An 18,917-nucleotide genomic window follows, 5' to 3' on the forward strand; every position below is an offset into this window, starting at 1 on the left:
TCTTAACCGCTCTTTCTGCAGGGACTCGTAACAGAGATTAACAGCCAGGGAAACATTCCTAATGTGGAACTGCAAACTCTCAATTAAAGTATTTAGGCTGTCTTTGGAAATAATGATTTGATTGTCTTCAATCCCTGAGGCAGCCAAGAACTGTGAATCACTGAAGTGTTTTAATGGCATTGTAAGTCCCACTTGCTTCCTGAAGTTTGGGTTCCTTGTTCTACCTAGCTGTGGTTCAGAAAATGCCCTTCTAGGGTACCTTGCTCTTGTTTCATATGTAATTCTCTTTATTCCGTAGTGTTTACTGTTACGTGTTAACTGCTGGAGCAGGAGCTGGAGCTGTTGTTTATTTTCAGCCAAAATAGCACTCATAGCTTGTTAGCCATGTTGTCCAAGTCCCTCAAGGGAGAGCAAGGAGACTTCTTTGTCATGTTGCTTTGCTTTTGCAAGTCCAAAGTCATAAAGGGCAGCTTTGAAAGCAGTGCTACATGAAATGAGTTGTCCAGTTGTATTGCCATGACTTTTTCTTGGCTATTTTCTATCCTTCCATACTTTGCCCAGTGTGACAGTACGAAGCACACACAGTGTGGTGTCCTACCATCTGACTGTGTGTTGATGGTATATAGTATTTTTCATTTCCCGCTTTTTAAAAAATAAATTAAAAAAAAAGGTGGTCAGTTAAGGGGTAGCTATATGTTATTAAGTGACCTAAGTTTGAGGTTGCGTTCAGGTTAAGTAGTTGCTTGCTCTGATCATATCCACCTGTCAGAAATACTGCATTTGTGAAGGGGTAGCAAAGGTGCCATGTGGCTTTGCAGTGGGAGCCACATCACATAATTACAGACCCTGTCCTGCATTCGGATGATGGTTTTGACTTTGGATGAGCTTTCTCGTCTCAATTTGTCTACTGAATGATAATGCACATCTTGCAGAAGTGTGTGCCTAATATGAATCATGTGAATTAATGTGAATGCGAAGTATAGTGAGGCAGTATGAAAACAAAGATGAGACGTTATGCTTTTAAAACCCCGAGCTAGTTCTCTGAACCAGCACTGAAAGAGGATTCGAAATATTTTGACCTCAGCTGGGTGGAGTTGTCTGCAAATACATTTTGTAGATCTGTGTGTAGCCACAACCTTCAAATCAGAGATTTCTGACCAGTATTCTTGCAGAGACTGATCTAGGTGTGCTCTTCACTCCTCCATCCGTGTAGCTCTTGCTGACAGACAACCTGCGGCTTCAAAGTTGTGGTCAGGTTCTCCATCTCAGTGGGTGTTGCTTAAGCTTCACAACGTGGCTGCCAACTGGCCCGAATGGGCTTGCTCACAGGCAGTCCGAACACTCTGCTGAGTGGTAAACAGCACACGTGAAGACTGCTTAGCCTGCAAGATAGAAAACATTCTCTATCTGTTACATATCCCCTACTGTGTCAGATATTCTTGATAATGTCTTCATTTTAAATAAATGACAATTAAAACAGGCCTTTCTTTGAATTAGTTCAGGGCCCATAGAATTTCCATGTCAGCGGTTGACCTCCAGATGTGTGCATGAAACACCTCAATCTTTTCAGGAGTCCTGGCTGGTAGCCTTATGAAGGACTGCTTGGAATGCATGGGACCAGGGCTCACCTGAGGTCCTCACTTGGTCTTGTGCATTTGAGCCTAAGGTTTTGCACTGCCTTTTGCTGCTAATGAAATAATCTTCCTTACTTGGAATAGCCTTGACTGTGAGAGTAGCAGAGCTACTGGTTCTTGTATTGGCTTGTGTTTATGGCATAAAGCATGAAGTCAAGCATGGAGGTTGTATTGTGTCACAGCAGCAGCAGACTATCTTTTTTCTTCATACCGTTCGCTCATCAATTTTACTTAGTCTTTAGTAATGAGGACGGAGATGATGAGGATGATGTTTGTAAACAAAAGCCTCTGATAGCAGTGCCCTGAGCATGCGAAGCATCTGTGTTCATGTGTGCACAGCAACTTTCCGAGTGCTGCCCTTGCGAATCTGGCTTTTAGAACAGGGTACATTGTGTCTGCTTGGAGTGCTCTCCTCTCCTGGGCTCTGCTAATACGGGTTGGCTTTGTCAAGCCATCAGCTCCATGGTTTTGATGCAGCTTCCAGGAAAGAGTAGTCCTGTTTTATTTGTATTGTCTTTAGTATGGGAGCAACCAGAGATTCTGATTAGGATTACTTGTGCTGGAAGTGTGCACAAACAGAGCCATGTAAGGACTCTACCTGAATAGCATATACTGTAAGAGAAATGGTGCAAAAGAGGGAGAAATAACTCAGTGCCAGTAACCTTATGGTTCTGTTTCTTTTGGTGTTATGTCAGAGAATAAGTAGCATTGTAAGCCAGGAGCCTGTGAGCTGGATCTTCTCATTCTAGATGATTCGGCATGGCCCAGTTCTGGTGCCCCAAACCTCTTTGAATCAGATTTAAAGGATGAGAGGGAGTATCCTCAGGCCACTACTAGTCCTCTGCTCAGGCGATCTGAGTCTCAGAGTCTTTAAGAAAAGCTTAAAAAAAAAGGGGGGGGCGAGGGGAGTGGTAGGGGGGGAAAAAGAGGATGGTGCATATCTTTGGAAGCTTACAATCAGTGCGCACACGATGTGCTGTGAAGCTAGTGAAAGAAGTTAGATGCCAGTGGGCTTTTCCAGACTATGACAGAGTTGTTTGCTTGTTCTGTGCTCAGCAAAGAATGCAATAAAGTGTAACTTAAGATTCTTCCCAGACTTTGGTGACGTAGGCCTGAGTGATTGTTTGCTGGACGCTTATAAGGCAATCGCGCAGTGCCCTTTCTTATTCTTTTAACAATGTGGCCTATTTAGGTGGGATACTCAGCTGCTCTCATCGAAAGCTGGACACTGGGAATCTCTCTCCACATCTGTTAAATTCTAGAAAATTCTGTGTTCCTTTGCTGAACTAAACCCTATTTTAATTATGCCAACAGGGAGGTGCATCTCTCATTTTCACCCAAAAAAAGGAACAGATTTGGAGCCAGTATTTGACAGGATTGAAACCACCCTTGACATTTAATTTTATCAGGCTGAATTTCCACATCTGCAGTATTGAGAGGGTTGCTTTCTGTGGAGCAGAAACTGAACAGGCACTGCATGATTTAGCATTTCCTAAATCTCAGAAACTGTGGAACACAGTACTTCTCTGCTGCTGCCAAGAAATCCTGGCAAGATAAGGGAGTTGGTGCTGGCAGAGGGCATCCCTTTGTATTGCTCTTGAAAGTGACTGCAAGCACCATGATTCCACTGCTCTTCCTTGTTTATGCTCTTTGGATTGGAGACAGAAGAAGCACCTGAAATGATGAGTCTCATCATCTGACTTCTGTTGTTCATTATGTACAGTCTTGTTTGAGCTGTGGGGTGGAGGTGACCATGTCACAAGCTAGGGTTTTAACAAGACTGTATTTTTAACACTTATCTGAGGTGGCTTTTGTGGTGAGTTGTGATTCCTGAAATACCTGCTTTTTATAATAAGAACTATTGAATAGATTGTAGCTGTAGATCAGCAGAAAGTCAGAGAAGCAGAAAATTGTACTCGGTGGTTTATCTACCCAAAGGGACAAGTGATGAAGGAAAATCCTTAGGGGGTCAGAGGGACAGGGGGCAGGCAAACAGCTTTCAGATTGAGGGAGATGCTGTTAAAAGGCAAGGAATCTTACAGGGGTGGTTTTTAATTTTTTTATTATTATTAAGAGCATTTCTATTATGTGAGAGAACTCAGAGGGATGGAATGAAGAGTAAGTAAAGTATAGTAACTTATGATGTTAAAATCAAACCTACATGTAGGTGCTTGTAGTTCAGCCCCCAGTTTACTTCTTTGCATAATGTCCTCTAACGTGGGGTGGAGACGTAACTGTCCTTAGCTACTCTTCCTGTGTTGTAAGTGGGGGAAAAAATTACCGTGTCTCCATGGGATCGTGAGTATCATCATACTAGTATATGCGAGTGGCACGTACTGAAGGTGTGATGACAGGCCTCAGGCTGCACAAAAGCAGTATTTTGAGGAAAAATGGAAAATCAAAAATCTGGTTGAGAGAAGAGAAAAAACTTCAAGTCACTATGCACATATTTTTCAGTAGGCAGATACAGTACAAAATGCTGTTATTAATCACTGCACACCCTTTTTGATGGTGGTGGGCGGACAACCTGAAACATTCAAAAGAAAATTATTTTCCAAAGAAACTGACTTTCCAAAGCAACCACTCGACATGTGCGTGATTCCAAGATCGGAGTACAGCAAATAGTAGAAAACTGTTTCCTTTCCAGACATCCCATGCATGTCTCTGCTTTGTATATCTGGTCTTTCTTGCCAAGCACTGACCACGCAAAAAGCTTTTTGTATTCTTCACGTCACCTGGCTCTTCAAAGGGAGATGTCCATGGAACATCAATCTGTCAGCTGGTGTGTGTATCTGAAAAAGCTTTTTGCTCTTCTTTCCATGCTCCCACTTACCTGTGGAAGAGTATTCTTAAAACTAAGCCTGTTTTTAAAGCAGTTACCATCTTCTCATTCACAGCTCTTCATTTCAGATGGGGCAGAGAAACTCTGGCCAAGAGCCGGATCTCGTCTGTCAAAATAATAATTCTGGCTGATAGCTCGTTGTCCGCTTTCAGCTGGGGCTTCGTAAGAGGATTTCAGGGAGGCTGATGTAGTCCAAGTGAATTGTTCTTCCAGTCCTCTCCCAGACAGCCTTCCCTAGGCACGCATCCATTTTCAATCACCAGATTGAGAACGCAGCTGTCACACAGTGAAAATGTAGCTGTTTCTAATTGTGTGATTAGACATGGATCCATGATATATGATGGTGATGCCAACAGTTTACTGTTTGGTAGGTTCGTGCACAATGGCATGGCAGGGAAGGACTCGTAGCCTCTCCAGAGCCCACAAAAGCAGCAGTGTGACCATTTACATGAAAGGTTCTCCATCTGTAGATGGAGAAGAGCAGGCTGGATTGTTTTTCAGTGATAACCTTAGTAAAGTGCTAAGTAGCGATTGCCAGTACAGTCAGTAAGGATGGATGATTGCCTTGGGCTTTTGTGCCATATGTTGAGCGTGCTGTATCTCATTTGTTATCTCCATATAATTATTGAAATGCTGATTGCTGTTGAGGTAAATGTCAACATTAAATAAAAAAGATCATGGTAATTCAAAGTTGGAGTTTCTGTTAAGAAACTAGTTTTTATAAATTAATACTTTCAAAGGGAAAGTAAGTAAGTAAATATGATTAATCTGTATTTGTAGCATTGTAGAAATAATAGCCAAATTTTGGTTGAAAGGATTCTCTAGTCGTCTGCCTCCTGCTTGAACCAGGGTTGATGTCAAGGTTAGATGAGGTTACTCAGAGCCGTATCCGGTTGAGGATAGTGCATATCTGTCAGGATGGCATTTCCGCAGCCTTTCTGAGCAGCCGGTCCCCGGGCTCAGCCAATCTCACTGAAGAATTTTTTTCCTCGTATCTGGAATTTCTCATCTTGTTGCCCATGTCTGTTCTCTGTTGTCCTTTCATTGAGAAGAGTGTACGTTGGTCTTCTCTGTCACTGCCTTTCACGTAGTGGAGTGCAGCAATTAAATCCAGCCTTCTCCTTCCCTTCTCCAACCTGAACAGACCCAGACCCATGAGCCTCTCCTCCTGCATCCTCTGCTCAGCCCCCTGGCATCTTAGAGGTCTTCCCTGGTATTAACTTGCTGTCCGTCAGGGTCTCCACCTCCTGATTTTATCCCAGAGTGCCAGTGACTTACGAATTGGAGACTGGGTGGTTTTACGTACCTACAGTTGGGTGCAAAGTGTCTCTAAGTACAGAGAAGTGCCCGGGAAGTCCAAAGCATCACTGCATTGCCAAAACCGTAGTTCTGAGTACCAGTGGCAGAGAGCTGCTACTCCGGTGGCACTGGCTCAGTAACGGGCCTGCGCGTGCTTTCTGGTGCACCACACCTTTGGACATCAGCTTAAAGAGCGCAGGAACTCTGACTGATACAATCTAGAGGTGTCGTGGTCCTTTTTGTGGCTGTTTACCTGCTTATTAATGCATGTTTAACGCTGATTCTTTCACTTTATGGTAAAAACCTAGGTCAAGGACTTATTTTTTTTTAAATGAGGCCAAATTAATTTCATTTGTCTTGTGTTGTGTAGCCAGTCCATACTACAGATATCTAGGAACCTATCACCAGGTTGCTACAGATGAATCTGTGAGACGTTGTCCTGCATGAATGCTAAGAAGTATTGTTACAGATACTTGTCGCAGCCCCCAAAAGGCAAGGCTGTCTCCGGGCTGTCCCTGCGTGCATCCAAGTCGGAAGGTTCTTTGTCCTCGGTGCAGAGTCAGGAAATCAAGTATCTGAGATGCTGCAGCTCCAGCCCATGCTGGGCTTGGAGTCAAAGCTGTACGAAAAGGGAAAAAGAAGCAGCAGGATCATTTTGAAAAGCTTTAGTTTCTCTCCAGCAAAAGGGTGGTATAAATATCCCAAATCTATGAGAGCTCGCAGCTCTTACTGTATACAAACAGATGTAAAATTCACTGTATCGCAGTGGTATGCTTACTTCTTGTGCTTCTCAATGAACAGTTTTTCCAGTTTAATCTTTATTGTTCCAAGCAGACATACTGAGGTATTAATGCTTCGTTTTTGGGGACAAAAGCTGTATTCTTTTGGAGTTTACCTTTGTGGCTAAATTCAGCTGCATTTCCATTGTTCGCTAGGAATCTGTGTTAAGTAATGATGCGTTTCTTAGTGTTCTCAGAAATTGGCCCCATCAACACGTGGTCTAGGAAGGCTGGTCCGGCTGTTCCTGTGGATGTGTTCCCCTGAGGTACAGAGGGGACACTTCAGGCTTCTCTGTCTTGTCTCAAGAGGGTAAAAATATTCTCCATGTTGTGTGTGGAGATCCCTACCAGTGATCTCTTCTGACTACTCTAAAAATCTCTTCAGTTTAAATACCTGGTAATTTATGAAGTCCTTCAGATTTTTTTTTTTAAGCTGTAAAATGAAAACTCTCAATCTTGAGCTTGAGTCAATGACTGTTTATTAGTTATAGTGACTTTAGAAATTAAAGGCCCATTCGTAGGATCAACAGAAATGTCAACAAGGGGCATTCTTGCTTTGTTGGCTGCAGCATTGTTGTTGTGTGACTGCAATGAATTATTTTGGCTATAGCCCACTTGGATGACACTGCAGTTCACAGCTTGAAAAAGGCAAGTGCCCATAAACAGGCTAAATTTACAGGTGATTTAACAACTCCAGATTACGAATTGGAACAGAAAAGCCTGAATTTTCAGGAGACAAATATTTTGTAGTAAATGTTCTGACAGAGTGAAATCCCCTCCCTAGAGCTGTGCCAGGGAGCGCTGCCTGATTTTTGGAATGATTTTCTGGATCAGATGTTTTCTCTGGTCTTGGAGATGGAAAATAGTTTTATGTTTAAACCACCTGGAAGGAATTAGATTCCTGTGGCTGCTTGGGTAATTGGTGATGCAGAGCAGAACGAGAAGAGTTTAACAAATTAGGCTAGATGAATCCATGTTTGTACACAAGTATGGACTCCCATAGTTCTTTCATAGAATCATAGAATCATTAGGGTTGGAAAAGACCTCTAAGATCATCAAGTCCAACCGTCACCCCAACCATGCCTGCTAAACCATGCCCCGAAGTGCCACACGTACACATTTTTTGAACCCCTCCAGGGATGGTGACTCCACCACCTCCCTGGGCAGCCTGTTCCAATGCCTTTCAGTGCTTTGTGGCTTTTAATACGCATTACACCGATAAAGAGAAACTCAGTTTTGTCCTGAGCTAGTGTAGGGTTAGCATCCCATTGAAGCTTTGTGGTGGCCTGAAGGGATTGGTGATCACAGTGTCTGCTCTGGATTCCTGCGTCAGTGTCCATCTCGGTGTTTTACACCACGATTGCAGTATTTACCTTGATGACTTCCAATTCAACAAAAATACCCTTTTGAAAACTGTTCTAGATTTAGAGTCATCAAGGAAGCTTAACCTGTTTGCTAATTCCAAGTGATTAATTACAGTTATAAATGGATTTTATTTCTGAGCCAGACTTTTTTTTTATTTTAGTCCCCATCATGCTATCTCTGACAGATAATTAGCCTTCAGATATAAGTGTAGCTCTTTATTATTTATTATTTAGAAATACCTCTGTCTCAGCTTCATTAACTTACATATATTTAACATGATCAACAGACGAGGCATTAGTATGTTAAAACACGTTTAACATCAGCTTGCACTGCGGCCCCCGTCACACCCTGTGCAGCCAATCGGTTGAATCACAGAACCATTGTAGGCTGGAAAAGACCTCTAAGATCATCAAGTCCAGCCATCCAGAGATGAGAATCGCTTCCTCTGCAGCCGGATCCTGTTCACTGCCTCCCGCCACGGGGGACTGGCGCTGAGCTTTGGGGACCGGCGCTGAGCTTTGGGGACTGTCTCTGAGCTTTGCCACGCGACCGCAACACTCCTTGGTCCGGCGGTGGAGGCGCAGGGGCTGCTGGCTGCGGAGGGACCATAGTTCCGCACTCCGTGTCCGTCCCCTCCATCAGCCCTGGTTAGCAGGCAGACAGGCGTGGGGTCGGGGCGCACTGCCTGTCGCCCACCCCCAGCCTCTCACAGCAACAGGGTGAGCCTGGGGCTGAGCAAGGGGCTCTCCTGGGGCCTGGGCTTGGGCTGTCGTTGCGCCACAGGGATGGTCCCCAGGTAAGTGGCCTCTCCTCAGTCTCAGATCTGGTTGTAGGCCTTCAGCGTTTAATGTTCGTTCCCTCTTGGTTGCAAGATAGTTGTGATGTTTTGCTGACATCTTATGATTGAAATCGGTGTTTCTGAAATACCCATAAATACGTCTGTTGTGTTATAGGCTTTTGAGCTAGCGACTGGAGATTATTTGTTTGAACCACACTCTGGCGAAGACTATTCCAGGGATGAAGGTATGAATCTTTTGAGACATTGTAAGAGTTTCTGTATGTTTTCACAGTCCTCTTCTTAAATTTCCGGTGACCTTACAGTGGGTTAAGTTTTGTATTTGAGTGAACTGTTCATACACATTGTTTTCAGAATATAAATACGATTTTTTTCTTTTTAGTTTTAAGTTCCATCACTAGCAGTGGGTGGGCAAAAACTCCCTTCTGCAGATACTCGTCTACTTAACAACTGCCTGAAGGAATTAAACTGCCCTTCTTGTAAGATTGCATATGTGTGGAAACCTGATTGAGAATAACAACGTTTTAGTTTAGAAAAAAAGCAACAAATTTGAACTTTGTAGTATTTTCTCCTTATAAGAGTGACGCTGGAATAATGTTTACATTGTGTATTTTTATTTGGATTAGGCAATTACTAATTTTTTTTTAAATCAGAATTAACTCCTGCTTCCATCTGTATACCTGTCCATTTTCATGCTTGTTTGCCTGTAAATGCTCTTTGCAGTGGTAATGTGGGCATCATTCATTGTTCCTAAGTGCTAGTAATGATGCCAGAGCTCTGCTGATCCTGGAAACCTCTGCATGGATTTGCTGCAAACATTGTTGATTTGAAACTATTTCTGATTTTTTACTAATTCCAGTTTCTTTCCTCTTCTTTTTTATCCCATCCTTTCCCTGCCCCTTCCACTCCCGTATCCTTTTTTTCTCTCCCTCATAGACCACATAGCACACATCATAGAGCTGCTAGGCAATATCCCAAGGCACTTTGCTCTATCTGGAAAATATTCTCGGGAATTCTTCAATCGCAGAGGTAGTACCTCTTCTTTTTGAAAGGTGCCGTGATGCAGACAGAAGTGGAATTGCTGTTGCTGGTTGTAGCGTGTCCCACCGAGGAGCATTTCCTGAAATCATGCAACAGAAATTTCGTTTTGAAAAACAAAATGCACAGGAATCTGTGACAAATATTTTCTTTTTTTTTTTAGCTAAACTTTCTGAAAAATAACTATTGGTACATTTTAAATTACGCAGCAAAACTTGGCTGTAGTAGCCGATACTCAAAATGCTTTTTTTGAGGAGGAAGTTTTGCTGAAAGCATCTTTCCAAATTGGCCACTGAGCAGTGTGCACATGTCTTTTTCTTACCAGGATCAATCTATTTCTGTCTGTACCGGGCCAGTGTTAGTGTGTGCATGCAATGTACTGATTAAACTGTTGTATGTTTCTGTTTTGCTGGCAATGTTCTCCAATGCAGACCACATAGCATTGATCATTGAACTGCTGGGAAAAATCCCTCGAAAATACGCTATGTTGGGGAAATATTCCAAGGAGTTTTTCACCAAAAAAGGTAACGGTATTTATGCAACGCTAATTTAAAGCATATCCAAAAGGAGAATATGTTCATTTGTGGGTACTGAAGAAATAGATCTGTTTAAATGGAGAGCTCTTACTAAAGAAGAATCTTGGTGTAAACTTGGCTTTCTGAGAAAAGCGACAATTCACAGTATTCATTTCAGTATTTCTCTTAAAATTCGTTTTGGGATGTACACAACGGCGTGTGGATGTTAACAAATGTCTGTGTGAATCTGTTGCCCAGTGTTCACGTAAATGTAAGGAATTAAGTGACGCGTAGCTCGTGATGCGGAAAATCATCTGTTGGCTACTTCTGATCGTACACAGCGCGTGGCCCAGCGGGCGCTGCTGCTGAGGAGCAGCCAAAGTGGGACGGGGGTACCCGGGCGGCGGGCACCCGGCTGCGTGCAGTCGGTCCTCACGCCCTTGTCGCCCCCCTGGAGAGAGAGCATGCGGAACGGGTCGCTCTGTGACCGAGCGATGGAGAAAGCCGCTCTGCGCTGCGCCGTGCTGTCTCACGCTGGGCGCTCCGAATCGCCGTAATGCCCGACTGCCACAGCCGCAGGCGGTGACTCAGCTGTGTTGGCTGCTGTACAGAAGTGCAACCCTTCTGAAATTAAAACTCTTGTCAATTGCTACAAGGAAGTAATTAATCTGAGCAAACGCACTGGGCCTTGCGGTTCTGTTACCTTTCTGTACTTTGTCTTTGCTCAGGCTGCTCTTAAAGACTGGTTTTTGACACGTGAGGGAATGTGGCGACGCTTGAAGTGTCCCCTTGGTGTATGAGACAGCGCTGTGTTGCATGGAAGGACAGGGTGTGCGAGGAGCATCCCATCACGTGGTGGGGGAACATCTGGGGTGGTCAGTCACAGCTGGTGAGCGTGCTTTCCCGCTGAGCAATGCTGCGGCTTCCCTCTCACCCGTGACTCCATGTGCCCCAGCACGCAGCTCATCGGCCAGGCCAGCCACCCCGGGCACGGGGGGTTTGGGGGACCGCAGTGCTGTGCTGGGAGAGGTGGGGGTCGCGAGACAGCCCACAGGTTATTCCTCCCCTTGCAGGGTCTGCGCATGGGTGTTCCGGTGCGGTGTGGACCCCTGTGTGCCGTCGCTGCCTTGAGGAGGATGCAGTGGCGTGAAACGCAGTGCGAAGGAGGGCAAAGTGCTGGTCGAGGAGGCAGAGCAGCTGCCGTGTGCGGGAGTCTAAAATGCCAGGGGCTTTTTAGTGTGGAGGGGAGAAGGTTGCTGGAGCAGTAGTAGAGGTTTGCAGAATGAGAAGGCAGTGGATGAGCTGAAAACAGAGTTGTTCATCGTCACCCACCAAATGAGAGCTGGGGACACCCGGTGAAAGGGCGGTGCAAGGGGTGGCTTTAGAACAAGTGCGTTCCAATGCAGCAGGCAGTGAGCTTCAGGGGCCTCCTCCCGTGGGAGCTGTCGCGAAAGGCTGTATCGGTGGGCTCAAAACCAGTCTGGGGCTAACCAAGGCGAACAGACGCGGGGCCGACAGGTCTCTGAGTGTACGAAGCAGTAGAAGGGATGGGCAGGAGGTACCCTGGGGTACCTAGTAGGTGCCGCAGCCCGACCCCCCTTAAAGCGTATCTCATGTTCCGAATTTTCACTTTACACCGGGTGGGTTGGCATTTCCTAACGTTGCCATAGAACCTTAGAATGACTGAACAGTGACACAACCACCGCAGTGTTTGTGGTGTGCAAGGAGGGGGTAGGTTGTAAAAATTCCCATGGAATATCAGTGGAGAGCTTCACGTGTGTCTGTGAGCATCTTCCACTGCAAAGCGTCGCTGCTGTCGTCTGGGGCCTGAACTTGTGGGACGTTCCTCAGAGGCACCATCTGCCCTGAGATTGGAGGCCGTGAGGTACAGGCCTGAGGCTCTTCCAAAAACTTAATGCTGTGGCGTAAGGGTGGGCTGAGAAATCGAACTGTAGGATCCTGTTTTAAAAACGTCAGCCTTGTGTGAAAATCAAGAAATCACGGTTTGGGTGTTACTGTTGTCCATAAGCAAGTTCAGCCTCAGCGAGAAGCTTGAAACATCAGAATTGTTCCACCGAATGTCCCAGGCACGAAAGGAAGGGTGTTACCAACCGAGAGGTGCACAGGATCGAGTCCGTGCTGCTCAGGAATTGCCTGGCGCAGTTTGTGACATTCAAGTAGGAGGGTGTGTTTAAAAAAGGAAAAACATTTGGAAGGTACTTCTTAGTCACCATAACGCAAATGCTCGCATACTTTTTATAGGGTCTTATCTTGATTGAGCCCAGCAAGAACTCCCAGAGAGTCCTGTTCTCCAGTGCCTCCGTGGGAGCAGTTTTGTCTGTAAAAATGATTAACACGTTTTGGCACTAAAACTTAAAACCCTTTTGTTTTTTCTAGACTGTGGTCCCTTTTATTTTTCTTGTGGTATTTGCTTGCCCGGTGTCCTTGTGAGCTGCACCTGTGCGAGCTGCTGGCGAGGTACTGCCGTTGTCTGTTGGAAGCTGCAACAAAGAAAAGTGCTGCGTATTTAATATCCGGAAGAAGAGGGCTCTCCTCCACCTCCCTCGCTCCCACCTACCGTAGCCTGGGGCCTTACCAGCAGTTCTTGCCTTAGTTCTCAGGAGCCTGTCCTCAAAATATGCAGTAGCAGGCGATATCCCACTGCTGCTTCCCAGCCCTTCGCGTCATCTGCTTCTTACTTTTTATTCATCCATCCTCCTCTTGTCCAGTGACGCATCTCAAATTTGTCTTTTGACAAATTTCATAGACGAGCTCCGTGGTTTTCTATTACGGTCAGCAGAGAAAGCTTTAAATAGCATCTCCGCCCCGACAGGGCCTTCAGATTTCTTTTGTAATTTCCTTCTGACTTCACATTTCATTTTTCAGAAGGTCTTTTGCTGCCTCCGCTTTGGCTGCGGGGGTTTTATAGCTCTGACAACTCCGTTGTCCTCTCCGGGTATTTCCTGCATGCTCCACTCTCAAAAATCTAAATGAAGACCTTCTGTTAGGAAGTTTTCACTGACTGCTACATCTTTAGCATTTCTGTGAGAATTCGTGTTAATGCCCTGCAGACTGGCGGTGTCAGACCGGAGGGCCTCTGCTGTTCACTGCTCCCGTAGGTGCAGGCACTGTCGTGCTGTCCTCCAACGACACGGTACGGACCTCACGAACTAGCTGAAAATACGCGTTGCCAGACACCGCCATTCCCTGCGCTGCTCTCCAGCGCTGCAGGGTGGAGATGAGATGGACCCCCCACCTCAGAATAAGGAATTTTTCATCCACCTCAGTTGTGTTAATTACCTTCTACTTACCTTCTTTTGATTCCATGGTCCGCGTCGTGATCTTCACTGAAAACTGAAGCACTGGTTTAATTCTTGCCCCCCACCCAGATAATTTTGCTGTATCACATCTTTTTAAACGCTTTTACAATCTTCATGGAATTTCTTGTGGAAAACGTCAACCCGTAGTGCTAAATAGTGTGCTCCTCAGCAGAAAACCACTGCAGAATGTCCAGTGTGTGCTGATCTCAGCCTGGGTATTTCAAGTTCAGCCTCCACTTTACAAAATAAGGAGTATTCAGACAGTGTGAACTCGCCTTCCACAGTGACACCAGGAGCCTCCTCTTGCAGTCTTGCTTTATGCAACCTGGGGGTGGAAAGATGCCTAAAACTACGTCATTTGAATCCAGAGGTGAAGGTGGTGCTGCCTGGGAGCACACACGCTCCCCCAAAGTTAGTCTAGTGTGGTAAGTGGTTACGGGAACCCTTGCAATGAATGCTGTGAGCTGGAGAAACCATGGATGCAGCCTGATTTTTTTTTTTTTTTTTTTAGTCATTTTTTGCTTACAGTCAATAACAAGTCACTATTTTCTGTTGCTTTTTGGCAATATTTGAGTTTCTTACTGGAAAGTTTACTACCTGTTCTTGTTCGTAGTCACCAATACATACTTTTGGAAACTTTCAGAAGGGTGAGATTTTCAGCACTTAAATTACAGAGTTGCACAAAGAGGTCAAAGGGCTGAGAGCGAGCCTGGAACTGAACGCACTGTGCTGAGATTTCAGGCACTGGGACAGGCTGCCCAGGGCAGTGGTGGAGTCCCCATCCCTGGAGGGGTTCAAAAGATGTGTAGATGTGGCACTTCAGGACATGGTTGTGTTGGGGTGACAGTTGGACTTGATGATCTTAGAGGTCTTTTCTAACCTGAATGATTCTATGAGATGTGCTGTCCTTTCTGTACCCTCCTGCCAAAGCAGAGCCTGGTTTTGTTTGACTGGTGGGTGCTGATGGGACACGCTTGTACTGTAAATGCACGGACATAAACCGGCAGGATCCCCCCTCTGCTCTCATTCCGCTCTCCCTAGCACCCCTCCTGCCCTGCCAGAGGGAAGGGACGGGGGACAGGGGCCAGCTGCGGGCAGTTCTTGTCTCGCTGTTACCAGCGGGTCTCTTCTCTTTCTCTGGGAAGTGATGGACCATCTGCACATTTGCTCTTTTGGGGGTCTTCACGACAGCACCAGTGGTGCACCCTGCGTAGGACCTTCTGCTGTGGCCTGAGGCAGCAGCAGCGTGTCCTGCTGGGCCTGGGGCAATCATCTACTGCCTTCAGGTGCTCAGGCTCTTGTGGGCAGTCGGAAGACATGGGCTTCTTCTCTTGTCCTGGAACTTCTGTAGCTGCAGGGATGTAGGATGGTGAAACACTGGCACAGGTTGCCCAAAGAGGTGGTGGAGGCCCCATCCCTGGAAATATTCAAGGCCAGGTTGGACGGGGCTCTGAGCAACCTGGTCCAGTTGAAGATGTCCCTGCTCACTGCAGGGGGGTTGGGCTGGATGACCTTTACAGGTCCCTGCCAACCCAAAGCATTCTATGATTCTGTGATTTTATGTACAGAAACACAGGGATGTGCAGAAACTCAGACCTGCAAGCTGAAATCTGGTGGCATTTTAGGGGCAGTAGATTACAGCCAGGGGCAACAATCAGGTTGCCAAACCACTTCACTTAAAAACAGTAATGGCCTGTGCAGCCCCGCACCGAGCGGTGCGGCGTGCTTGTCAAGCTATGGGCGAGTCGTGTTCGGCTCCCAGTAGTGGCTGGGAACCTGTCACCCTCCTCAGTGGTTCAGGGACATCACAGAGTCACCATGAGGGCCTCTGCAGTGCTTTCTGTGGGGTCAGGTGGGGACTGCCTGGCTCAGCACCGTGGCGGGGAGCAGCCAGGGCAGCCTGTGTCCGCCCCATCACACCGGGTGGCCTGGGTGTAGACCTGGTCAACGCTGCTGGTTTGAGCGGCAGAAGGGCGCTTGTCTGCTTGCTGTGGTTTGGTCCGAGACAAACCACGCTGCCAGGCTGGCCCCGTGCTCCCTCAGCGAGGGAAGCCAAGTCCCGCGGCCGCCACCTGTGCTGGCGGTGGGCGGGAGGAGACGCAGGCAGCCGCAGGAGGGGTTCGGCCCAAGCCTCTGGAGTGTGTCTGCCTGGGAGATGGAGAAGACTCTCCAGGTGCCGAACCGCTGTGCTTGGCTTGGTTTGGAAGGAGCGGCTGCTCTGCTGCGCTGCTGGCACTTGCCGTGGAGTGAGGCAACGACCTGCGTCGCCGAGACCGCCGTCTGGGGACTGGGGTGGTTTTTGTGGGATCGGGGTTCATTGGCTGGTGGAGAAGGAAAGGCCTGCGGTGGTCCTTGCCGACAGCGTGAGCCTGCGTGCGCGTGAGCGCCTTTGTGTGCGGGAGACGGAGTGAAGCTGGCAGGGAGCATCGGAAATGATGCGCGCCGTGGGGTCCGGGTGCGACATGGTGTTTGCTGCAGGAACGGCCTCCTGGCTTTGACGTCGGACACACAGTCTCCCTTGAGGACCTCGAGCGAGCGTGCACCGTGCCGCCTGTCCCAAGTAACGATTCTCAGCCTGGTCGACGCGCCGTGAGCGCAGAGCAGGAGACAAACCAAACCAGGCTTAGTCGTTAGCAGGGCCCGGGAGGTCTTCTCTAACGCCAGCCATGTTTCTGTTTGCAGGAGAGCTCCGACACATTACCAAGCTGAAACCCTGGAGTCTTTTCGATGTGCTCGTGGAGAAGTATGGCTGGCCTCACGAAGATGCTGCACAGTTTACAGATTTCCTGATCCCCATGCTAGAAATGGTCCCAGAAAAACGTGCTTCAGCTGGAGAATGCCTTAGGCACCCGTGGCTGAATTCTTAGCAGAATCTCCCAGCTGTTTAAAAAAAAAAGCCAGCAACCACTTCTTTCCAGTGCATCGGACCTAACTGGTGACTGTCACAAATTCTTTAGCAGGATCACACGCGAGCTGGCTTCACTCCTCAGACCTTTGTTTTGCTTGAGGTACTGTTTGACATTTTGCTTTTCGTGCACTGTGTTCTTGGGGAAGGGTAGTCTTTTCGTCTTCAGCTAGTAGTTTACTCACCCACTTTCTTCAGAAAACACTTAACGTGTCTTTAAGCATTGTTTCTTGTGTTGTGTGGCATTCAGATGTCAGGTTTTTGAACAAAGGAAACTTCCCCCCATGTGTTTTGGCAAGTTTTGTAACTATTTATGAAAAAAAAAATATTTTAGCTGATGCATATTATATAATTTACGAGCGTAAGAAATTTATCAAGTCAGAACTGAGTTACGGCGAGGAATTGTACAATTTTATCTTCTGGCAAAGGGACGTCATTCTTGTATTATAGTGTATGTAAATGCACCCTGTAAATGTTTATTTCCATTTAAATATGGGACTGGGGACTCAATTTCAGAGTAAAGCAACGAAGTCTTAGGGAGCTTTATAGCAAACCAGTTGCATGTAGTGGACTTCCAACTGCTTTAAGGAATTGTGCAAACTTTCTATTCTGTAGCAGTTCCCGTTCATTGGATTTTAAACAAAGTGGCTCTGGTTTACAGGAGTTCATTCCCCAAACAGCACTTTAAGGGAAGGCTAGGCTTCTTTCTAATAAAGTATGCATTAGCATTTAGCAGTCCCTTTTAGAACTTTTGCCTATTTTAAGTGCTTTTAAGAAAAGAAAAATAGCAATTTCCCTTACAATGTGATAGTGAAGACATGGTACCATATGGTGTTGCCTTTTTATAAGCACTGTAAGTTGTACTACCTTAAGAAAAAAAAATTAAAAGTCGAGCATGAGAACCACTCTGTGTAGAATTACTGATCTTTTATAATAAAAGTGTGCGCTTGGCCTCAGTTAAGGAAGGATGGAGCTGCAGACAGTCACAGTGCAGTGGGTAAAGTAATCCCGGAAGCAGGATCGTGCTCATTCCATTCATAGCTTTACATGTTCCTACCACAAATTGCACTAGCTTTATTTTTGCCCCATGACCAGACATACGAGTACCCGCTGTAGGCTGCACGCAACAATTACGTGTTTCCTAGGAAAATAAAAAGCTGCATAGGCTGAAGCTTATAGGCAATACAGATTTTAGAATGTACAGTACGGAGGTGTGCTTTGGCCTCTTTTAGAAGTCAGTGGGATGAATGTAAGCTTACTTCTGATCTTCATGTAACTACGGTGCCACTTCTTGACTTTGTCCATATGGAATCTATCCACATGCCTTTGCAATAACTAGATTGTGAGAAGATAGCCCCACGCTGTAACAATAACCCGTTGTTTGAGGTGCTTGCAGTTGTCTAATTAAAGTGTTTTGTTTTTTCAGACAGTGTGCTGGTCATTGGAATCTTTGCTAGCCCTGACTCCACAAACGTGTGGAGGTCCGTGTCGCGCTGGGTGGGGGGGTCTGTGTGTTCTAGATTGGCCAGTGTGAAGAGCAGCTCTGTACGGATTTCTGCAGTACATCACCTGGTGGGAAAGGGGGAGGATCCCGAAGGGTACGGTGGCACTGGGGGCTGTGTGGGAGCAGGGGCTAGGCAAGACGTGACAAAACCAAGAGAGCACTTCAGACCAGGTGTGACTGCTCTGAACAAGCAAAGGATGACCCTGTCCCCCGTGCACTGGTGCAGCCACTCCTCCAAGGAGAAACTGGAGAGCCACCACGGAGCACAAGGCGCTCGCCCATGCGCCAAGGCCCTGCCAGCGGCTGGCTTTCGGGGCTGTGTGCCTTCCACCGCCAGGCACTCCACCCTGGACCTGCTTGCAGCGGCCCCGAGGACGACGCTGGCGAGGAGGACCATGGCACAGCACGACTCCAGCGCTAGAGGTAAAAATTACGTTTGGTGGCTTCACACCTGGAGTAACCACTGGTAGTGCCCAGTCCCTGCCGCTCACTGAAAGGTGGTTCTTCCTGAACACGCAGAGAATGCAGGCACTTGAAGAAAGGGGACACAAGCAAGGCGAGGAAGGTCACGAGGCCAGCATGCCCCTGCCCCGTGCTTGGCCATGGCCATGCAGCACCAGGCCCTTTCTGCAGCCTGGTGTCTCGGCTCTCTGGGCCGCTCTACCAGCTCGCTATGTACAGCCTGTGTCTTACATGCTCTCTTCTGTTTGAGACCATGTAGTGATCTGCTTGGCCGAGGGTCAGGACAACGGGCTGAGCACTGGGCTGCAGAGGGCAGTGCCAGTTGTGCCCAAACCAGTGTCCGAGGAGCAGAACAGGGTGTGGTGGGGTGGTTCTGCTGCTGCTTGTGATGGCGTGACCCTACTCCACTGCGTGCTAGTGCAGCCCTGTGTGCCCACAAGCCCCGTTCTGCAGAGCCA

General features: G+C 47.0%; 1 protein-coding gene across 6 annotated transcripts in view; it reads left to right on the plus strand.

Annotated features, from left to right (window-relative positions):
• Window positions 1–17,918, plus strand: part of SRPK2 (SRSF protein kinase 2) — a 153,448-nt gene extending 135,530 nt beyond the window's left edge. For 4 of the 6 annotated variants that reach the window (XM_075427960.1, XM_075427964.1, XM_075427963.1 and 1 more), the window contains 3 exons: window positions 8,873–8,942; window positions 9,652–9,744; window positions 16,271–17,918. In XM_075427960.1, coding sequence (XP_075284075.1) covers window positions 8,873–8,942; window positions 9,652–9,744; window positions 16,271–16,455 — 348 coding nt within the window. In that variant the 3' untranslated portion in view covers window positions 16,456–17,918. Of the gene's footprint in view, window positions 1–8,872; window positions 8,943–9,651; window positions 9,745–10,184; window positions 10,278–16,270 lie in introns of all 6 variants that reach the window. The other 2 variants (XM_075427965.1, XM_075427961.1) reach the window with 2 other exon arrangements.
• Window positions 17,919–18,917: the final 999 nt, after the last annotated feature.

Source organism: Opisthocomus hoazin, chromosome 8, assembly GCF_030867145.1.
Source record: "Opisthocomus hoazin isolate bOpiHoa1 chromosome 8, bOpiHoa1.hap1, whole genome shotgun sequence".
NCBI lineage: Eukaryota > Metazoa > Chordata > Aves > Opisthocomiformes > Opisthocomidae > Opisthocomus > Opisthocomus hoazin.